The following is a 22165-nucleotide window of genomic DNA, read 5'->3' as shown; positions in this document are numbered from 1 at the left end:
AGTGACCCTAAATCAACAGCACCAGTAAGGAGCCTAACCAGCACGGATGACAACTTCCCCATAGCTGGAATGACGGAAGCTCCCCTTCAGCTAATCTTCCATACTCTACACATACCATCTCCTGCCAGGAGCATGAGATCAAGTACAGCTGGGGCGGAATTACATACAGCTGGGAGGGACATAGAAGAAGAAGCATATGGAATTGATGGTGACGCTCTAATGACCCTCCTCCAGCATCTCCTTCTATAAGAGAACATCATCAGGCCTCATCTTGAGGGTCTTCTCCGGAAGACATTGTTCTACAACAATTTGATACACGAAGTCTGTGTCTGACCTCAGAGAGACTCCTGAAGAATGAAGACAATAAAAATGATAATAATAATAAGATGATGATGATGATGATGTAGTTGGTGGTGATGTTAATATGCCTCTTTCTTTGTCCTTGGAAATTGGCACTTCCTTTTAGGTGCCTGTTGGGATCAAAGGTTCACATGTGCAGTGATTTCCTCTAAAACAGGCCAATGATTTGCCTGAGCCTTCCAGACTGAGCCTGCACTGACTCATCCAAGTCTACGAGCTGAGGAGATGAAGAACACAGAGACTTAGCATTTGGTCCACAGTCCTAGGTGTCAATCCTGGACCAGGAGCGGCTCTCAAATTTAAATCTCAATTGTATTCAAAGATGATCAGAGTGCTTGACTTGAGCCTCATTTACTGGAAAAAGGAATCATGTTAGACTTTAATCTGCATGGAAAGTCTGAGCTCAAGACGTCTGAATTCAATGAAACAAGGCATGTGATCCTATATAAGCCCTGTTCCCCATCTGTGCTTCCGTTTTCTCATCAGCAAACGTAAGCGTTTATCTCTCATAGGTGGCTGTGAATATTAGAATGTATAGGGCACCCTAATGCTTGCCAGATATCTGAGAAGTACTAATAAATCTTAGCAATGATCATTTGACTCAGACAACATAGATGAAGCCCCTCCTATGGGTCATGAGCTATCAGATCAGTTGCATATCCAGAACCTTGTCCTCCATGGGGCCATAGTCTTGGAGAAGAAAAGACTCAAAGAAGAATAGTCCACAACACATGCTATCACTGAGCTTTGCATGAAACAGGAACTCTGCCTAGAAGAGAACAGGAAAGACCTCGGAAGGGTAGAGTGGCCAACAAAGGCCTTGACTCTTGCCACAGGAGGGTGTTGGAGGGGGAAACTAGAGGGAGTGAACAGAGATGTGTTACGAACAGCCTGCTTGCCCATGGGGTGGTGGATTCGGGGCAAGAGGAAGGTGCATTTCTGAAGGGGAAGGATATGACAAGCCTGGAAAATTGGTTGTATAGCATGCATTGATTTAGGCTTTGCCCTGAGGCAGCAAGGGGCAACAGACATTTTTAAACAAGAGAACAGAATGGAACTGTAGGATGTAAACAACAACAAAACAAAACAAAACAAAACAAACCTGAAACTAGTAACAGAGTGGAAAGTAGGGCAGAGAGGAAGGAATGAGGGAGGCTAAGCCAATTAGGAAACTGAGCCCAGGCCGGATACCACAAGGATACAGGCGAGACTGGATAATGGAGATATGGGAAAGATGGTCTGGACTTAGCACATTTTGTAGGAGGATAGACAGGAAGTGGTGGTCAACTGAATATTAAACAGAGAGAGCAGGGGAGAGGATGATCAGTCTCTAGCTTAGGAGGTGGGGAAGACATCTTGACAGGTTAGAAAGTTCAAGAAATAGGAGCTGTTTGAATGAAGCCCATGGACAAATATCAGGAACCGTTATGTGTCCTGCAGGCCACCACTTCACACTTAGTGCTTCCTGTTTCTTTAAAACAGTAAGTCACTGCAGGACACAGAGTCAGCTTTCAAGTATTTCCCTGAGAATGCCTCCACAAGGCCAGGAGCTCCATTTTCTGATCATTCCATCCAGATTGTTACAAATGCATCCCTAGGCTCACTCAAAGAACAAATAAAACACAGCTACAAATGCAGACCACACCTCGCGGAGGGCTGACGCATGCCCAGATAGTCTCCTCAGCTACCATTAATTAATGCACTTAAGAAACAACTACTTTAAGACGCTGCCAAAGTCCAGTGTGTGTCTTCAGTGCAAAGGCGAGTTCTCCTTTCCATAACCCTGTCCTCATAAGGAAAAAGAGAGAAAGAGAGAGGAGAAAATACCAACCTTAACCATGGAACAAATCGAGGGGGTGATGGCTTTAAAATTAGAGGCTGGAAGAATGGCACACTGTGAAATCCCAAACCCCAGGCAGGGTCTAGGGAGCCGCAAACCACACGGATTTGAACTTCAAGAGGAGACGATGTTTTCAAGGGCCTGGAAATAAAGAGTCCCAGGTTCAGCGGGGGAAGGATGAATTCTCATCCAAAACGCATCTTTATGGCTGGGCTTTGGGGCCTGGAAAGTGTTCTTCATGGAAATGCTGAGCAGTCTCCCCATGTCCTACACCAGTGCAGTTTGGGCTCCGAGAAAAGCAGACTTTCCCCTGCAACTAGGTCAGCTGGGTGGGAGGCAGGAGAGTCCTGGGGAGTTTGCATTTTTTCCAGGATGTTAAAGAAAGAACTGCATTATAGACAGGGATGTCTGTAAGTTTTTTAATGCATTTATTCTTTCACAATTTCATATATATATACGAGGTTTACTATGATCACAACCTCCTCCCCATCACCCTCTCTTTTCTTTCCTCATCACCCTCTCTCATTCCCTCCCCATTACCCTCTCTCATTCCCTCCCCATCACCCTTTCTCATTCCCTCCCCCATCACCCTCTCCCACTCCCTCCCCATCACTTTCTCTCATTCCCTCCCCATCACTTTCTCTCATTCCCTCCCCATCACCCTCTCTCATTCCTTCCCCATCACCCTCTCTTATTCCCTCCCCATCACCCTCTCTCATTCCTTCCCCATCACCCTCTCTCATTCCCTCCCCATCGCCCTCTCTCATTCCCTCCCCATCGCCCTCTCTCATTCCCTCCCCATCACCCTCTCTCATTCCCTCCCCATCACCCTCTCTCATTCCTTCCCCACTCAGAGAGCCTCTTCTTCTTCCCACCAAGCCCTGTCCCCTTTTATGTCTTATCTTTTTGTTATGTTTGTGGTCCACTGCATTGAACTAGGGTTTCTTGCTGGATCATGAAGGATTTTTCTACTTGAATAGGGACAGTTTAGTAGTGGCTATGCTACTGAAGACTATGACTGCCTCTTCACCATCAACCACTAACTATCAATATAACTCCTTGAGGGGAAAGAGAGCCCGACGAGTCCCTCCTTATCTGTAATGAGATGTTGATGGAGCTGTTCTAGATTCATGTGTACAACAACCATTCCAGTAAACCTGAGGTTTCTCACTGACTTTGCTTCTATCTGAAGCCCAGGAAACTACTTGTGAGAAAGAAAAGACAACCAGACAAAAATCTCTTCTTGTCCAGATGTCATTTGTGATCCCTATATCATCAAAGACCTTGGACCACTAAGCTCCACTCAGGAGTGAATGGCTCAAATGTTCACAAAGACCAGAAGACACTTCCAGGAGTGAGGTTGGCTGACTATGTGGGCATTGACCAGATGAGACGTTATATCCAGTCTAAAAGGAACAATGTCTTCCACACACCCAAGGATTGTGACTGAAAGGAAACGTGAGCCAAAGGCACCAGCATTGAAATTTCTAAAAGACTCCTTGAAATATGCACAATCTCTTGAAGGCCTCTGAATTTTAACACTGAGAACAAGTTCCAAAATATCTTAGACACAATGTGGGCCAAACAAAGCATAGCACACTGGCGCCCTTCAAGATCTGGGCTCTGTTGCCTCCCAATGTTATCAAGACAGAATTTCAACACGTCAGTGGAAGGAAAGAGAGGCCTTGCAGCATGCAGAATCAGGGTGCAGCCAGCTCCCAGCCTGAGTCCCTTCTGCAGCTCATCTACCCACCAATACCTATGTAGCTCCATCTCAGTTTCTCAATCTATGAGGAGAGGGGAAGAGGCAAGGTGGACATCAAGTACTATCTTCAGCCAGTATTCTCTACAAATGGTTAGTAGACCCATTCACTGAATAAGGTATTTTCTGCAAAGCAGAGAAGGTCTTTAGCTTTTGATGGCTCAGGAATTCAGGTCAATGGAGCCCTGGGTACAATGTTCTAAGTCTTGGGTAATGGGTCATGAAGACTCTCGCTAAAGTGGTTGAAAGTGAGCTAAGGAGATGAAGTCACACCATGTGAGATACATGTTTGCATAGGTATCAGACCTCAGCTGTATCTTTCATCATTATCTCTACAAGAGGCTCAGAAGGTAGGGACTTTAGCAATATCTTTATCTACATTTGGAAAAGGAGGAACTGGAGGCTCAGAAGGGCCAAGCCAGGCAGGTCAAAACAGGAGAAACAAGGAAAACATGAAGAAATGTAAACTGCTTCTTATTTACAACTGAATCCTGTCTGGTTATTTTCCGGTTTCAATATTGGTTAGTATACTCAAGAAACGTCCACTTTAAGATTGTCTTGGTTACTTAAGTGAGGTCGCTAAGAGGGAGAGAGAGAGAAAGAAATCATGGAACAAATATAGGAGACAGTAGCTTTAAAAAGTCACTAGAAAATACTCATAGATCTGTAAGCGGAGTCTGCTCATTCGTTTCCCGACTGCTCAGACCCAAATAATCACACAGAAACTATGTTAATTACAACACTGTTTGGTCAAAAGCCTAGGTGTCTTTCTAGCTAGCTCTTATATCTTAAATTAACCCATTTCTATTAATCTACGTATCACAGTGAGGCTGTGGCCTACTTGTAAGGTTCCAGTGTCTGTCTCCTTCAGCAGCTACATGGCATCTCTCTGACTCTACCTACTCTCTCTCTCTCTCTCTCTCTATTTATCTCTGTTTGGATTTCCCATCTAGCTTTACTCTGCTAAGCCATTGGCTGAAACAGCTTTATTCATTAGCCAAATAAAAGTAACACATATATAGAAGGACCTCCCACATCATAGATCATTGCCTAGCACAGTGGTCACTGGAGAGGCTCCACTGGCACCTGATGGGAGGAGATACAGAGATCCACATTAGGCACAGACAGAGAGTGTCCAAATCAGATCTCTATCAGGTCCTTCCCCTTGGAGCACAGGGAAACCCCACAGAAGAGGGAGAGGAAGAATTGTAGGAGCCAGAGAACACAGCCCACAGAATCAACTAAGCAGGGCTTATAGGGGCTCAAAGAGACTGAAATGGCAATCAGGGAGCCTGCATGGGTCTGAGCTAGGTCCTCTGCAAATATGTTATGGTTGTTAGCTTAATGTTCTTGTGGGGCCCCTAACAGTGGGAGTAGGGGTGTCTCTGACTCTTTCACCTGCTCTTGGGACCCTCTTCCTCCTACCATGTTGCCTCACCCAGCCTTGATAAGATGGTTTGTGCCTAGACTTATTGCAACTTGTTATGCTGTGTTTAGGTGATAACCCTGGGAGGCCTGCTCTTTTCTGAAAGAAAATAGAAGAGGGGTGGATCTAGGGAAGGGGTGTGGTGGGAGTGGGGAGAGTTCCTGTCTGCCCTTAGCCTATGCACTGTGTCCCAGGAATCTATACCCTCAAGCAAAATCTTGAAGAAAGCTTAAATCTGGGCCATGGTGCCCTTCCCATGGACAGTAGTTGGCCTTTTTTTTTATTGGTACAGGATCTCATTCTGTAGTCCAGACTGACCTTGAACCCTCTGTCTCCTTGCCTCAATGTGGTGGCAGATGTGTGTCACTACACCCAACCTATAAACTCCTCTGTTATATTTGTACATTTGCTTGTTTTGCAGCCCTAAAGATGAACCCAGGGCCTTGCAACTGAGCTATGTCCCCAGCTGATCTACTCAGATTCCTTGTTTACACACACCTATGTATCAGACCCCTTACCAGGGATTTTTCAAGGTTACCCGAGAACAGCCATTTAGAAAGCTGTGCTAGGGTTGTGTCTTGCCCTTATGCTATGCCTGAGAAATCTGGCAACACAGGGCCTGAGTGTTTCACCAGGGTCACCTGGACGGTGGGGGTTGAGGTAGGTTTTTGAAGAACAACTTTCAGACTTCATTGATGCTGAGATTCCTGGCTATTGTACCCTCTCTTCTCAGTCTTAGAAAGTGAAGGGTCTTCTTGCATCCCACACAGTGTGTGTCTGATGAAGGAGGTAAATGTTAGCCTTGAAGCCGTAGTTGCTCAAAAGCTACCCCGCTGGTCTGGGAGTGCCCACAGCTCACACGTTCGTCTGTGAGGAAACCTAGCTTGTGTGTCTTCAGTGGATAGTATCCAGGACTAAACATGACAGCAGGACAAAAAGTGAGAAAGAGCAGCCTCTGTGGTGTAATTCTGGGAAATTGTCATGAGTAAACTGAGCGCATTGAAAAGCCGGGTCTGGAAGTGGGGTTGCCCTCCTGTATTTCAGCCCCATGCATGTTTGTCTCAGTGTGTCTTCCACGGCCTCTTGTCTAGGGACAGGCTTCCCCTCTGTGACAGGGAGGAGAAAGAACATCAAAAGAGCCCCAAAATAAAAACATAGTATATCTTTAACAACAGCTAAAAGTGAACCATTTCCAACAGGGGCTACAAGTTTTTATCCCACGGTATAAAGATACCTCCAGTGGGTCATGGAAGCCCAAAGTTCAGCCACGGAAGCTCATCTGTGGAGGGAACACTCCATCATGAAATCCAGTTGGATTTTGCTGGATGTTGTAAGTGCTTGATGGGATGCTTCATCTCTTTCTGTTGCGGTTTGTTCTTTGACTTGGAGGATGTCTTGCCCAAGGGGACATGATGTCACTATGTTTGGGGGCTCTCTGTTGGGATCCCCAGATGATTGCCTCAATGGGCTTCCTCAGTTGATTTTTACAGGAGGCTTTAGGTCCCTGACTTGATGATGTCTTTCTATCCATCATCTATCAAACTACCTCTTGCTATTTAGTCTCTCACTTCAGCTTGTTGTATACTCAATAAACTCGCCCACTCAAAACTGTGAGCATGACTATTGTAGACTGGTTCTGGGCTACGCAGAGAAAGAAATACTGAGTTGAGTACACCACACCTTTCCATCGTCACCAAAGTCACACATTAATGCTCCAACCCCTAATGTGAACATAGGCTTTGGACACAGGACTGCACTAAGGGTGAAAAGGGTCTGCGCAGGCGGGACCTTATCTTAGTTACTCTTTCTTTAGCTATGATAAAACGTCATGGCAAAAGCGACTTAAATTAAAGGGTTCATTTGGCTTATAGTATACGGGTCGAGCTGCAGGATTTTGAGGCAATTCGTCAAGTTGTATCGACAGATAGGAAGCAGAGAATGATGAACGTCCGTGTTCAGCTAGCTGCTCTCCTTTTTATGCAATCTAGGACGCCAGCCCTAGGGAATGGTGCCACCTGTTTGAGGGCGGGTCTTCCTACCTTAATTAATCTAGTCAAGATGACCCCTTACAGGTGTGACCCGAGATCTGTCTCCTAGGAGATTTTAGATCCTGTCAAAGTGATACATCACAGGCTTTATCCAGGAGGATTGGTGTTCCCATAGGAAGAGTCTCTCTCTCTCTCTCTCTCTCTCTCTCTCTCTCTCTCTCTCTCTCTCCTCTAATGTTCCCCCCTCTCTGCCGTTATGACTAAGCACCAAAGAAAGAACACACATGGACTCAAAAACTTATGACCGTCTGTGAGCCAGGAAGAGAGCCCTCAGCAGACCCCACCAGACTGCTCCCTGACCTTGAACTTCTAGCTTACAAAACTGTATGAAAATAAGCTTCTATTACTTAAGCTTCACATTCTGATGTATTTTTATCCTGGCAGCCAGGGCTAGAATCACAAGGGCAGACCTAGAAGACAAGGGAGAATGAGGTCGACTTTGCAAGAGCCAGGCACCACCCCAAGGTCTCTCTACCTAACATTCCCTCCTTCCGTGATCTCCTCCATCCTAAGGTATCCTATTCTCACTGTTTCCAAAATGCCTTTGCTCTCACAAAAACAGGCTGCGCCTATTGCTAGGATCTACCAAGACCCTTAGCTCTGGCAAATAGCAAAGCCCCTCCCTTGCGGGCCCAATCTTAAACACTGACCTAAGTCCCCTTTGTCTCTGACTTGGAGGTCACTTCAGTTTTGCAAGCCTCATGCTGTCTGTCTTCCTCTGAGGATCAACCTGGCCCTCCAGATGATTCCACAAGGCAATATAAGGGGTGTAGGCAGCAATGGAAGGATAACCCATCCTCCTTCTCATCTGGCAGAAAGAGGAGAAGGGGTGGTCAGACCTGGGATGTGATTGACTGAGATCCAAAACACTCAGGCTAAATGAGACTCCAGATGCGGCAAGGTCAAAGTGGGTGTCAGGGAAGATTTTGATACTCTCTGTTTATCTCAGACCCTCACATTCAACCACCACCTAAACCATGTGGTTTATATGCAAACAGTGTGTTTGGTACACAAAAGTGCTCTGAGCCAAACCCCCCTACTCCCCAAACCCCTTTATATATAGACTTAAGCCAACTTAGCCCTAAAGAAATTCTAGAACCATCCATGCCTCCCCTGATCCTATACCCACTGTCCTTTCTCACCAGCTTCTCTGCTCGCCAAACCCATCTGAATTCTCCTGTTAAGATGCTTCTGGGTCGTGTTAAGGATCGTAAGTAACCAGCTGGCCCTACATGGTGTGACCACTCTAAGACTCTTGAATGTTCTTATTGTTCTGAGAAGCTGTAAAAGCCTGATCTACAAGAGTGTGTGTGTGCAGATGCTCACACAAACAACTCTAAATGCCCCCTCCTCAGGCCTGGTCTACAGAGGACATGTGCACATGCTCACAGAGACAACTCTAAATGCCCCTTCTCAGTTTCCTCCCAGGGTCTTTCCCAGTCCACAGGTGCCCTGTGAAGCAGGAGAGGCCAACAAAGCATTCCTTCACTGGGCTCTCTGCGTCTTCACCTTCTCCCTGGAGCCCACCCAGTCTTTGAAAAGGGCCTAAGTTTCCACCCCGGGGATCTGCACGGGGCTCAGCTTCCCCAGAGCGGCTGTGTGTACCCAGCTTCCTTTATGAGGGGGTCACCCCTTCATCTCCTATCTCCTGCACTTGACTAAATTTACCCACTGTCAGGTCAGTAAAATAAGAGCTAAGTGCTTGATTGGCTTTCAGCCTCATTTGGAAGACAAGGGATGGTTGAAACCAGATCTGACCATTTTGATTATCAGTCTCCATCACCTGTACACATTTACAGCCTACGGAGGGTTTTCTGTGGATCTGTTTACATGGGGGAGTTGCGTGCGGATTTATGGGGCAAGTGACTCTTGGGTCATTTTAAGTCTTCAGCAACTGAAATTTTGTGGATGCTTTTAACTGTACTAGTTGAGAAGGAAAAAAGAAAAGAAAAGAAAAGACACTCATAGTTACGTGTCCAGGTGAACTACAGTGGCTCTAATATAAATCTGTCCTAAGTGACCTTTGTGTTCTGAAGGAAAGGCAACAAAAGACCTCTTAGCCAAAGAAATCTGAACACACACAACAGTACCACAGTGATAGAAACCCCAGCTGGGCCAGCAAGTCCATGAGAGGGCCACCTCCCCACCCCCGCTCTTCAGGCCAGTCAAGGAAGATGGTGTTACAGGGCAAAGTAGTCCCTCAATAGAGAGGACTGGTTTACTTCTTGCCAAACAAGCATCCCTCGCAGCTGAATGTCAACCTCTCACCCTCTCTCCTTTTGGTGGAACAGTGCTATTTACTTAGCCATGGGTTTGTAGATCTCTGCGGCAACCCTCTTTGGAGGAACAATGGCATGCTGCTTACCTGGCACTCCAGGGGTGAGATGATATCAGGAGGGCTGGGTTAGACATACACATGGGCCATCAGTTATCTCCAAGGCACCTTAGAAACATTTGCTTGGCCAGAGAGGCATGTTTGTTGATGCTCACTGCACCCCTCATCTCTCTCTTTTTAGACTTTTTTTTATATGTATGTATGTATGTATATGTATATCATACGAGTGTTGATCTCCGTGGAGACCAGAGGAGGGCATCAGATCCTCTGGAGCTGGAGTTACAGAGAGCTGTGGGCTACATGGTGTGAGTGCCAGGAACCAAACCAGGGTCCTCTGCAAAAGCAGTAGGCGCTCTTAACCACCGAGTCATCTCTTCAACCCCACCAGCTCTCCCTTTCAACTGGATGCCATTCTTGAAGCATCATCTAGTTTCAGCATCTTGCTACCTCGAAAGTCCTGCCTACAAGCCTTCAGGGGCCCAGCATCCCACCAGCACGTCCTATCTAAAGCAGGGGCCGTCAAACAATGGATGGGTGGCAAGCATAGTCATTCTCAGCTCTGCTGGTCATCTCTGTTCAACCATCTACTCTGCCAACATCTACCAAAGCTGCCCTAGACATTATGTAAATGAAGGGATATGGTCAGGTCCCAATAAAACTTTAGTTATGAACGCTGAAACTGGAATTTTATATATTTTGTATATATCACCAGATATGTATTTTTCATCCATTTTAAGATGGATGAAAGTCTTTCTTAGCTTACAGTAAACACAAAAAGCAGGCAGAAGGTCCAATCAGGTCCACGGACCTTACTTTGTCGCTGTTTGATGTAAGCATGACAGAGCGAGCTCTCCCACTACCGCACTCCCCGCCCAGGGGTTTGCTGTGGGCTTTATAGGTTAGTGTTTGGAATTTGCCTCTCTCACTTGCAACCAGGGCTGCTCGTGGATGGTGACAACACATGAAACATCTTCTGCATTTTGGTTCAGCCTAAAGGCAGCAAGAGGCCACCAAAGGACTGGGCTCCTGGGGAGAAGAGCTCATGGCAGGAAAGAGGTTTCCTACTGCCTTCTCTACAGTGATAACATGCACAGAGAAACTCACAAGCTTTCCCGTAGGAAAACAGCAAGGCAAGAGTTCTACATGAAGGGGCCACCCTGAGTCTGCATGGCCCTCCCTTCCAGCTGCCTTTTCCCACAGAACGCTCGGCCAGAAGGTTGGGGATGTTGATACAGTGCTTATCTTGCATGGAGAGGCCCTGGTTTATGCGGTCCACTCCCCAATACCACATAAACCAGGGATAGAGTTGTACACCTGCAATGCCAAGCCCTCAGGAGATAGAGGCAGAAAGATTAGAAGTTCAAGGTTACACAGGGGTGCAGGGTCAGCTTGGGAGGTGTGAGGCCCTGCATTTAAAAAGAAAAGAAAAACAAACAAAACCAAGATATTCTTCTGTTAGCCAGGACTCAGAGACCTTCCCATAGAGAGAACAGCTCATGCCAGGCTCTCCAAACCCCGCCTCGCACATGGCAGTCTATCCACACAGCCGAGTCAGCGGCTGACTTGAAGTGTGTCGGGCTGCTTGATTCTTTAATGTAGACTTTCCCTTCGTCTTAGGTCCTCATTTTGGTTTGCTCATCACAACACCACCCCTGGAACTAGAGTCTTGCCCTAGAGAAACATCAAGAAATGCAGTTCCCATCTGGTTGAGCTTTTGGACCATGGTATGAAAATCCATTCACTAGCTTGGTCTATTTCATCCTCAAAGTGGAAAATGGTCCTTCAGAGACCTGGTGGAGCGTTCATGGCCTGGATATGTCGTAGAGATAATGCCTGTTTAAATGGTGATCACAGCAGGTTGACTGTTGTTCAAACATCATGATTACTGAAGATTCTGATCATTATTTTCAGTGATATAGAGCACAATAAATGTTTGTGTTTGTTTTTCAGAAGAACCCAGTTGGTAGCTCACTGGGTGACATGGAAATCATTTATTACCCCATTTAGAATCAAGAAAACATTACTATTCTTATTTATTTGCCTTGGTGTTTTTAACTTGTATGTGTGTGCGTGCAAGCACACGTATGTACATGTGCTATACATGTGGAGTGTAGGTCAGAGGACAACTTGAAGGACTCTGCTCTCTCCTTTCACCATGTAAGTCTTGGGGATTGAACTTGGGTTGTCAGGCTTGGTAGCAAGCGCCTTTACTCACTAAACCATCTTGCCAACCTTCGGTTTGTTTTGTTTTATTTTTGAGATAGGGCTTCTCTATGTGGGGTAGGCTGACCTCAGTCTTGAGATAGTCTTACCTCAGCCTTCTATATGATGGGATCATAGCAGTACACCGCCATTCTAAGCTCCTTTATCGAATGATGTGTTCTGTCTCCTTCTAAGTACATCATGCTACAGATTTTGACTTGCAATGGACACAGGCAAAATTCACGTAAGTATGCTCAACAAAGGAATTACAAGAGGACCAAGTGCCTGAACAGACATCCCCCAAAGGACACAGAGTTCTTTGTAGAGAAGCAAAATCACTTGTCCACATACATGTTTTAAAATTAATACTCCATGACCTGAGGCTCCACTTCGAAAATATTTGGCACTGACTGTCTGTGCCTCTCATGACTCCTGAGTCAGAAGTGCAAAGCAATTTTGAGGCTCCCATTCAAAACTTCCCCCAAAATTCCAAGAAAATGGGAGCCAAAGGGGGCTTATTCAGAATGGCAGGTAAGAAGCAGAAGGCTTCTCCTGTCCCTGCCCAGAATAGACTGCCAATTCCCTTGAAGGTTTCCTAGGATAAAGTGTGGGAGGAGATAAACTCGGCTTTCATCTCTTAAAAACATCAATAAATAACTGAATAAATGGCATGAAAACACGGCTGGAGGGCCCCAGTGTGCATGCATGAGCAATATAACACTTATCAGTCCCCACAGGCTGCTCAAGGTTGCCAGGCTGTATTTGGAAGAAAACTGGAGATTCGAGGTAGAGATGAAGCAGAAAATCTCTACCCATCATCAAGTGCAGGCTTCTTCCTTCATCTCTCAGCCAAGAGGGAAAGGGTGGGATTGTTTGACATCTCAGTGTTGTGTGCCTTTGTTAGGAAGACATAGTCAAATGTCCACTCATCCCACATAGGACACCAAGAGACCACCAAGCATGGCTTGGTTAACCACAAGCTACTAGGCATACTTACAGGAGCAGAGTTGAACAGTTACAAACGGGAGCGTAGGTGACCCCCAAACAGTTACATCATTGAAGTCACCCAGCATGGATAATGACTTCCCCATATCTGCATGGACTGTCCCCGTAAGCTAATCTTCTATACTCTATGAGCCCCAGCATCTCCCAAGACCCTGTGTATCTGGGGCAGAACTACACACGGCTGGGAGAGACGTGCAGAAAGGAGGCAGATAGGGGCTGGAAACTCAAGTGGGTATCTCTGGGGGAAGTGGGGTATCCATAACCACTCTGGTTAAGGTGATAATGGCTGCTACATTCAGAGGACAAAATCAGCAACACTCAGTCTTTTCATTCCATGAGGACCCATAAGACCTCCTAATTGTTGAAGCTACCTTGTAAGTATGGAAGGCAGGCCAATTCATTTGGAAGATACTGCCTTTCTCTGAAAAGCCCAAGAACGTAGTCTATGCCTTTGACCCATGATCTGAAGGGTACCCACCTGCTCAGCTATGAAGTCCATAGGACAGACAAATTCACACCTGTGAGTATGCAATAAAAATATAGACAACAGCAAGTATTAGCAAAGATGTGGGGAAATTGGGATATTGCTAGTGGGAATGCAAAACAGGGTAACTGCTTAGGAAATAAGATGATAATTCCTGCAAAGTTTAGACACTGAGTTATCCTGTGACCCAGCCATTCTAACCCTAGGCATATACCCAAAAGAAATCAAAACACTTGATTCCCTAGTTAGGGTTTCTATTGCTGTGTCAAGATACCATGACCACAGCAACTTTTACAAAGGAAACATTTAATTGAGATGAGGGCTTATGGTTCAGAGGTTCGGTTCCGTATCATCATGGCAGGGAGCATGGTGACTCGCAAGCAGACATGGTGCTGGAGCAACAGCTGAGAGTTCTATACCTTGCAGGCAATAGGAAATCAAGGGAGACACTGGGCAGTCTCCCGAGTATAGGAAATCTCAAAACTCACCCCAACCACGACACACTTCCTCCAACAATACCATGCCCACACCAACGAAGCCACACCTCCTAAAACTCTCTGAGATTCTGGAGGCCGATTACATTCAAACTACTACCCACCCCTGAAAACCCCTATAGATGGATGTTAAAAAGCAGGGTTACTCATTAGGTCCATTAGTAGATGAACAAAAACGTAATACACCCACACGACAGAATATCATTGGAAATAAAGATGGTACACTGATACACTGCAATATGGATGAACCACATGTTAAATAAATAGAACCAGACATGAAAGTCACCTGCTGCAGGACACAATGTATATGAATCGTCTCATCAGAGGACAGGTGAGAATTGCTAGGAAGAGAGCTGGGCAGTGACTGCTCATGGGTACTGGGTTTCATTTTGGAAACTTGGAATTAAATCTGAGACATTCTGATATTAGATCATAGTGAAGGTTGTATGACATTGTGAGCATACTTCAAAAAAACTACTAGCATGCACAAAGAATCCCCATGAAGAGGGCGGCCGTCTGCCAGAGCTAAGCCTCTACAGGTCATCCTTATGGTAAGACCCATGATGAATGTCCAAGTAGAACCAGGGACTTGGCCAGCACCACCAAGCTGTACAAAACATACATACAAGTTGATTCAATCCCAGCTCACCTGCCAGGTCTTTCTATGGCACCAGGCAGGCCACAGTCTTAACTGTTTAGGCTATTTCCCACTTGGGTGACTCTTAGAAACCTGCAGTTCAGTTTCAAGTTTCTATCTGCACTACCTAAGCCCTCTGGAACCTTCTAGAAGCCTTCTATTAGCCAGGGCAAGCTGGAATCCCAAACTGCTGCTCTCAGAATGGTAGTTGGGTCTATGAACCATAGCTGAGCACACATATGATAGGGTGTTTTCATTTCCTGAGTGTGGGGTTCAAGACGATCCCCCAACATCAGATGGTGAGAAGTTCCCGGGGAAGAGGCTCGGCAGTGGATGAGAAGCCCTTTGTGCCCAAGGAATCCACAGTACTCTCCCAAAGGGGCTGTCTTTGTAGCCTGACCGTCCATCCTTCCTGTCCTATCGTAGGCCACAATTAGCTGGACTTCGAGGCAGCCTTCTAAATGTGCCCCTCCTACCTGGAAACAACGGGGCTCAGCAGACACCCAAAACATCTACCATCATTTGGTTCTTCACACAGATGAACTAATTTCCTGGTTCACTGACAACCATCTACTTCCCAAAGCTTTCCTTCGGTCTGGGGTGGGGTGGGGTGTGTGGATGTGGCCCTGAACCTCAGGATTCTCATCAAGCTCTGTATATATTTCTTTGAGGTATTTTTTAAAATGGTATTTCCTATCTTCCCCTCCATGACAAATCTCTCAAAAACGATTCTAAAACTAAAATCGCCAATAACTGCTTTAGGATTCCTGGCTGACCTAGCGCCCTAACACAGCCAAGAATGGCAGTCCTTTCACGTTAGCTTACATGGCCGAAGTCATGGTGTCTTGTGAGGTACGGAAGGCTCATCTAGCCAGAGACAAATGAGCATTAGATCCTGAGCCTGAGTCTAAATACATGGGTAACACCATCCTGCCCCATGCTGAGGGCATCCAAAGCATGGGGACGGCCGGGCAGCAGCAGACCCACCTTATACCCAGGTGACTGTTTTCACATCCTCACTCTCCGAATGCCCTACTGGAGACGGAACCCCATGCCCTGAAGCTTGTAAAGCAAACACACTACCACCGAGCTGTGCCCCAGGCCACACCCACGTGCTTTATCATCTTTCCTTACCCACATTCTTTGGGTGGGGTCATTACCTCGGTCCCTAGTAAGAAACCAAAGCAAAGACCAAGACCTGATGCCACCCTCCTGGTGCCTAGTGAAACTTTGGCTTCACCCACGACCCAAACCTAACAGGGACAGCAGAACAGCACTGTTTAGGGACCCTCTACCCCGCACAACTGCAATGCCAGTGAAGAAGCGGCTCCTGAGCAATTATATAGGAGCCATATTGACCTCCACACACAGACAAGCAAAACACTCTTCCGAATTAAACCATCTCTCCACGCACCACAAGGACGGCAGCCTAGAAGGCTGCAGGTCCCAGGACACAGACAGTCTAAGGATCTTGTCTTTGACACCTCTTCATCTTTAGGTTACCTTTAAGGTCTCTTCCACGTTGCTTCTCTGGGAAGTATAAAGGACCCAGGAAGGACATTGTCTCTCTCTGTTGAGGTGTTGGTAAGTAGCCTAGCCAGGGTTGAACCAACTTCTGATGTTTCACGGATGAACCTGCCCCAGGAACTGCTGTTCCCAGGCAACCCTGGTAAGTCACCTCGCTGTGTGGCTTTCCAGATTTGCCTTTCCTGCATCCACAGCACCACGCACTCTGTCAACACCTCCAAGCACAGGAAACCATTGGGGAAGACACAAGTATTAAAAAAATAAGCTGCGTGACATTTATTTTGTCTTGTTAACATTAATATCTGTAGAAACATTTTTATTGTCAGTATAAAAATTAACAGGTTTTATTAAATACTTTCTCCAATTTCAAAACACATAAAAATCAGTGTAATCTGCATTCATGTCACATGACTGTAGCAAAGTGAGTGGGTGTCTCCAAAGCAGAACACAATACTTGAATACGGAAATCAACAATAACCGGTCTCTTGTCGGGTGCAGCTATCAGGCCAGCTCTTTGGGTGAGGTCTTGGCAGACGAAGGCGGAAGCCAGAAAGAAACCCTCTACAAGAAGGAAGATGCTCCCAAACTCTCAACAGAGTAACACTGGGCTTTTGATATTCTGAGAGAACGGAGAGTCCCCAAAGGAGTTTCTGAGGCTGAAGAACATGAAGCTGTTACTAAACCTCACGGAGGAGAGGTGAGGCTCGCGTGATGGATGTGTAACTCAGGCAGAAGGCCAGCTGCCAGACAGAACCTACCCTGCTACCATTCCGATGGACGTCTGTTCCCAGAGAGCGGATTAAGGCATTTTGGGATGAGGACGCTGGTACCATTGGTCTTGGGAAGTCTGGGTAAATGTTACACGAGGGTGACAGAGCTTAACAGGTTTCTTGTAAGTGGGCATTGAGGTGGCTAAACATGATCATCGGACAGCAGAGTTGAAACACAGATAAGTCGAACACGTCACTTCCCCCCACATTAGTCATAGATCGTAAATATTTCTCTTCTTAAAGGATCCAATAGCCAGTTAAGTCCAAGCATAGATTAACTAGTCCTCTGTGCTGCCTGCATAGAAATGCCACTTAAATTACAAAAAAAAACTATAAATGATTAATCATTTCGTATATTACCAATTGGTTAATAAATTAATGTGACACCATTTTCCCTGAAAGCAAAAAGTATTTTCCCACCTCTGCTCGGTGAAAATTAAGAAATTCTAAGAACAGCATTTAGCAAATATCTATTTAAAAAAAGAGAGACCAATTTTCTAGGTGCATCAGGAACATCCATTTAAAATCAATACAAAAAATAATTCCTTGTAAATATATAATATATATTTATACATAATTTGAATATATTTACATACATCCAGCACCTATATACTGCATTTGTGCTCTGTAAGTGTGTGCTGACATATATTTTCTCCAATTCTTACAAAATTAACAAGGAAGGCAGAATGCGCGTCTGCCTTGAGTCCGACCGGGGCACAATCCAGGACACACGGTGGGTCAGAGAGGGCGGTGTGGTGGCTTGTGGCTGTCCACTTCTCAAGAAACATTCTTCCTCCCCTGGGAAGGTGACATGTTCCCGACTCTATAAATCTTTACACATGTGCCAAACATGCTTCCCATTATGTACTCCTCTGTTCCATATATATACAAGTGGAGGTGTGTCACATGCTCTGGAGGCTCAGCCTCTCTGTTCAGTGTATGTAGGTTCCTGGTGCCGTCCCATTTGGGGACAGGAAGACACGTTCGCTCATGTTTTAACACTGCCGTTTATGTGTGGATACTGAGGCAGGCAGGGTTCATAAGGCATGGGGTCTGGAGAAAACACAGAATCGTCCCCTGAAGAACAAGAGCTCCTTGTGTCGGGGTAACTAGGAGAATACTGTTCGAGAGGTTGAGTGAGGTCCAAGTATTCCTGCAAGAAGGGAAGAGAGACGTTTTTATTTCATCTTGGGTCAGGATAACAAGGTGAATACGGTTCGAGAGGCTGAGTGAGGTCCAAGTATTCCTGCAAGAAGGGAAGAGAAGAATCTCATTTCAAACAGGAGTTTCTGAGACATCTCTATCAGACTTGGGAAAGGCCAGGCTCACCCCCCACTGCACAAAGACCTCCCCGAGACCTCAACTCCATTCATTCCAGGCTGCCCCAAACTTTTATAATAAACCACCAGTAAGTAGCCGACGACAAACACACCGTGAACTGCTGGTACTGGGCGGTCAGCTCTGCCCACAGGACCGAGGTGACCTACTATAGCCCTCCTCGCTAGAGCTCGTGGATGGAGTTCAAGATTCAGCAAAGCAGAAACACAACAGGACCCCTTTAAATAGCCAGGCCATGAATATGTATGTTCTGAATCACGTTCTACAGTTGTCATTTCTAGGATCATTTGAGGGGAAGGCTCCTCCGTTCGTTGCATAATTTAACAGATGTAATTCATTACTCCCAGAAGCTCTCAGAGTTAACAACGTAAACAGGTTGGGGAAAGGCTTAGATACCCTCGTGAATGTTAAATCCATAATGGGCTGTTAAAGAAAAGTCTAGGAAAAAGGGTTCCTCCGCTCCCCAAAGCAACTCTGGCTGTTGCCGAGGTCCCTCTGGCTCACTCAAAACTCCTCTTCCTCCAGCTCTGGGCAGGGTGCGCGCCCTTGTATGTTTCTGTTTGGCCCACGAACTAAGGCTGCTTCTCAACATTAGTACATGCGTAGTAGAAAAATCAAATTAAGAGTCATATCTCATGGCAGCCAATGACATGAAATGGTATAAATTCATATGAAATTATATAAATTTCCCCATTTCAGAGTCCATAAAGTTTTAGTGGAAGACAGGCACTCATTTATTTACGCAGAGTTGGGGCTGCTCTCATGCTGGGACCGCAGAGTTTCGACAGAGACCATATGGCCTTGAAGCTGAAAATGTTTACTCTCTGGCCCTTACAGAAAGTACTAGACAACACTGGTTGGAAACCAGGAAGAGATTTCTGTGTCTCTTCCTCAATGTGTCTTTCTCTGTCTCTCAGTGTGTCTCTGCGTCTCTCTGTGTCTGTCTGTGTGTCTGTGTCTCCTTCCTTCCTTCCTTCCTCCTTCCTTCCTTCCGTTTTGAGACATGGTCTCAAGAATTCAAGGTGTCTCCTTCCTTCCTTCCCTCCCCTCCCCTCCCCCTCCCTCCCTCCCTCCCTCCTTCCTTCCTTCCTTCCTTCCTTCCTTCCTTCCTTCCGTTTTGAGGCATGGTCTCAAGAATTCCAGGCTGGCCATCAACCTGCTATGTATCTAAAGATGCCCTTGGACTCCTAATCCTCCCGCATCTATCTCCCTGAGCGCTGGGATCACAGGTGGGCACAATCATGCTCAGTTTACGTAGGGCTGGGGGATGGAGCCCAGGGCTGAGTACACGCTAAGCAAGCACTCTTATCAACTGAGTTACATCCCCAGCCCTGAAAAGATTTCTAAACAGGGGCCTTTCTTGTCTCACTGCTTAAAGGCACTGGCATAGTAAGGTAGCTTGGCTTACATACCCAGAAGCCAGCAACTCCTCTATGACATGTGGTTTTGCTGAGAGGGGGCAAAAAGCGCAGACTACAGCACCAACAGCCCCAGCGTTATCAGCAGAGAGTCCATGGAATGTTGGCGACCGTACGGTTTAAAAGACAAAAAACCACCATAATTCATCACCAGGGCTGGCAAGAGAAAGAGTCGCCATCCCAGAAGGGGGATGTGTCGGCTCCAACAACATCAGCATTAACCGCACAACCAGAAACAAACACACCCACCACATCAAAAGAGGACTTTTTGCTTACAATGATAAAAATGAAATTTTGTCCTAAATGGAACCATTTTTCTTGAGCATGTGGTAATGATTTTAAGAAGGAAAGAAACTTCGATTTTTATATCCGCTAGACAATATGGCACTCTGCTCTCTTATTTTAGGATACGCATATAAAGTTCAGTAGAAATGGGTCCCACTTAAAACATAAATATATCAATACACAACATTGAGTACGGACCTGGGACCATTAAATGAAAACTTTAGTACCCTTCCCAGTTTCTAAATGAAGTTGTAACTATTCAGATCTGATAGGAAAAAAAAAATTCACTGGATTCCAAGCCTAGGGTTAAAGGAACTTAGGCTAGAAACAACAATTTTGGCAGGAGAAGAAAGTTGGGTTTTTTCCCTCCCCCGCCCCTTGAACTATTCCTTTCAACTTCTGAAGGTCAGCTGTGTTCATTTAAATGCAAGCTCCCCCTTCGTCCAGCACAAGCCACCGCCAAGAGCACGAGATAAAGTTGCCACAGGAAGGTTTTATATCTCTACATTCAACTGTTTCTCTTTTTCTCTTTAATCATTCTATTTTTTAAAACAGAAATTAACTCTATTCTTTTCCTTTTAAGTATTTGGGAGATATTAAAAACTTTTTTCTACTGTGGTGAAAACATCAACCTTTTTGTCATAAGGGAATATTGCTCGGCACCTTCAGGGAACATCTCAACATTCATTTCCAATTCCTAGCAGGAGGTTTCCCTGGACTGTGAGGCTCTCTCAGCTTTTCTGCTTGTACAATATTCTTCCTAAAACCCTAGAGGTCATTCGGTTAACGCTGAAGCCAGAGACATGGCTGTATTTAGGCAAAGAGTAACAGAAAATGGTGTCTTTGGTTGGCGTAAATTATAAATACAAAAACTGACATATTCTGGGTGTATTCACGTGTGTGGGTATACGTGCATATGGAGGCTTTGCCTTATGGGACAGGATCTCTCGTTGGAGCTTGAAGTTTGCCTGTGAGGTTAGATTAGCTAACTATTGAGCCCCAGGGAACCACGTGTCTCTACCTCTCCAGTGCTGGGATTACAAGAGAACACCATCACACCAGGCTTCCGGTGCGAGTACAATGCTCGTGTGGCTATCACTCTACCCACAACGAGCTACCACCCCTCAACTCTGCCCCAGGGTAAATATTTTAACAACAGGCACCAACTGTCAACTTAAAAATCCTCTAAGTCACTCATAACAGAATTATTACACACATATCAGCACATACATGATATCACACAGAAAGACCCAAGCCACATGTCTTTCCAGACGGGCTCACCCAGGGCAGTAGCATACAGAAACGACAGACTCTCACTGCCTTCCATCAAGCCGGTCAGCCCCTGAGCAGAGACAGCATTCACACCAACCACCAGGACATAGAATCCAAGGCTCATATTACATACCAGTGCCTTCTGCACACACCAAAGTACTACCACAGAACATTCCCACCTCTTCCTCCCCCTCCACACGCCACACACACTGGGTGACACAGCACCACAGGTTGCCATGAGGGCAACTCAGGAGGCCTCGGCCTCATGAGTCAGAATTCTCAAAATTCAGTTTTGAGGGAAAAAAAAAAACGGACTGAAAAGGAACACACAGTTTAACTCTGCTAGACCCCTGCACAAAAATGATAAAAGCTACCACTGGCTCCAACAGGGGAGCTTGCATTTAACAAATGGGCACCTCCCAAGGCAAGCAGGGTCTCTAGGCTTCTGGAAGGAGGCTTTTACCTCGTTGGTTGTGAGAGTTAGAATCCGGTCCAAGTCTTCCACCAACTGCTTGAATGTGGGTCTCTGTGAGGGTACAGCATGCCAGCAGTCCCTCATCATCATATACCTAGGAGAGAGGGTTTCTCCGGTGAGTTGATGTCACTAAGGACTTGATATCCAGACACAGATGGTTTTCACAGGTGCCATGGAGACATACCCTAAATAACGAAATATAACTACACAAATACTAGCGTCACAGAAACTTTTCTGCAACCCAGAATGCTTTAGGAGGGTGGCTCTGCATCCAAAACGGGACATCTATGTTTCTCTACTACCTCTGCAACAGTGTGACCGACCATGATGTCATCACACTTTCCAGCTCTCTCTAGAGAATGGAAGGAGACACGTTTGTAGTCTGTCTTCTCCCTCCAAACACTCCCGCCTCAACTACACTTTGGTTTTTTTCCTTTTTTTAAAAGTCTGTTGACAAAAGTTCCTCAGTTTAAAATATATATATATA

The 22165-nt window shown here is 45.8% G+C and overlaps 1 protein-coding gene across 12 annotated transcripts in view; it reads right to left on the bottom strand.

Moving 5' to 3' along the window:
• Nucleotides 1–16419: 16419 nt before the first annotated feature.
• Fgfr2 (fibroblast growth factor receptor 2) overlaps nt 16420–22165 on the bottom strand; it is a 105565-nt gene continuing 99819 nt past the window's right edge. For 11 of the 12 annotated variants that reach the window (XM_041666244.1, XM_041666246.1, XM_041666245.1 and 8 more), the window contains 2 exons: nt 21667–21772; nt 16420–18043 (listed from right to left, as the gene is read on the bottom strand). In XM_041666244.1, coding sequence (XP_041522178.1) covers nt 17879–18043; nt 21667–21772 — 271 coding nt within the window. In that variant the 3' untranslated portion in view covers nt 16420–17878. Of the gene's footprint in view, nt 18137–21666; nt 21773–22165 lie in introns of all 12 variants that reach the window. The other variant, XM_041666248.1, reaches the window with a different exon arrangement.

The sequence above is a fragment of the Microtus oregoni genome, unplaced genomic scaffold (genome assembly GCF_018167655.1).
Source record: "Microtus oregoni isolate MIOR12 unplaced genomic scaffold, Mior012 000016F_ref0000370, whole genome shotgun sequence".
Classification (NCBI taxonomy): domain Eukaryota; kingdom Metazoa; phylum Chordata; class Mammalia; order Rodentia; family Cricetidae; genus Microtus; species Microtus oregoni.
Note: the sequence above shows the minus strand (reverse complement) of the source record. Positions and strands in the feature narration are given on the sequence as shown.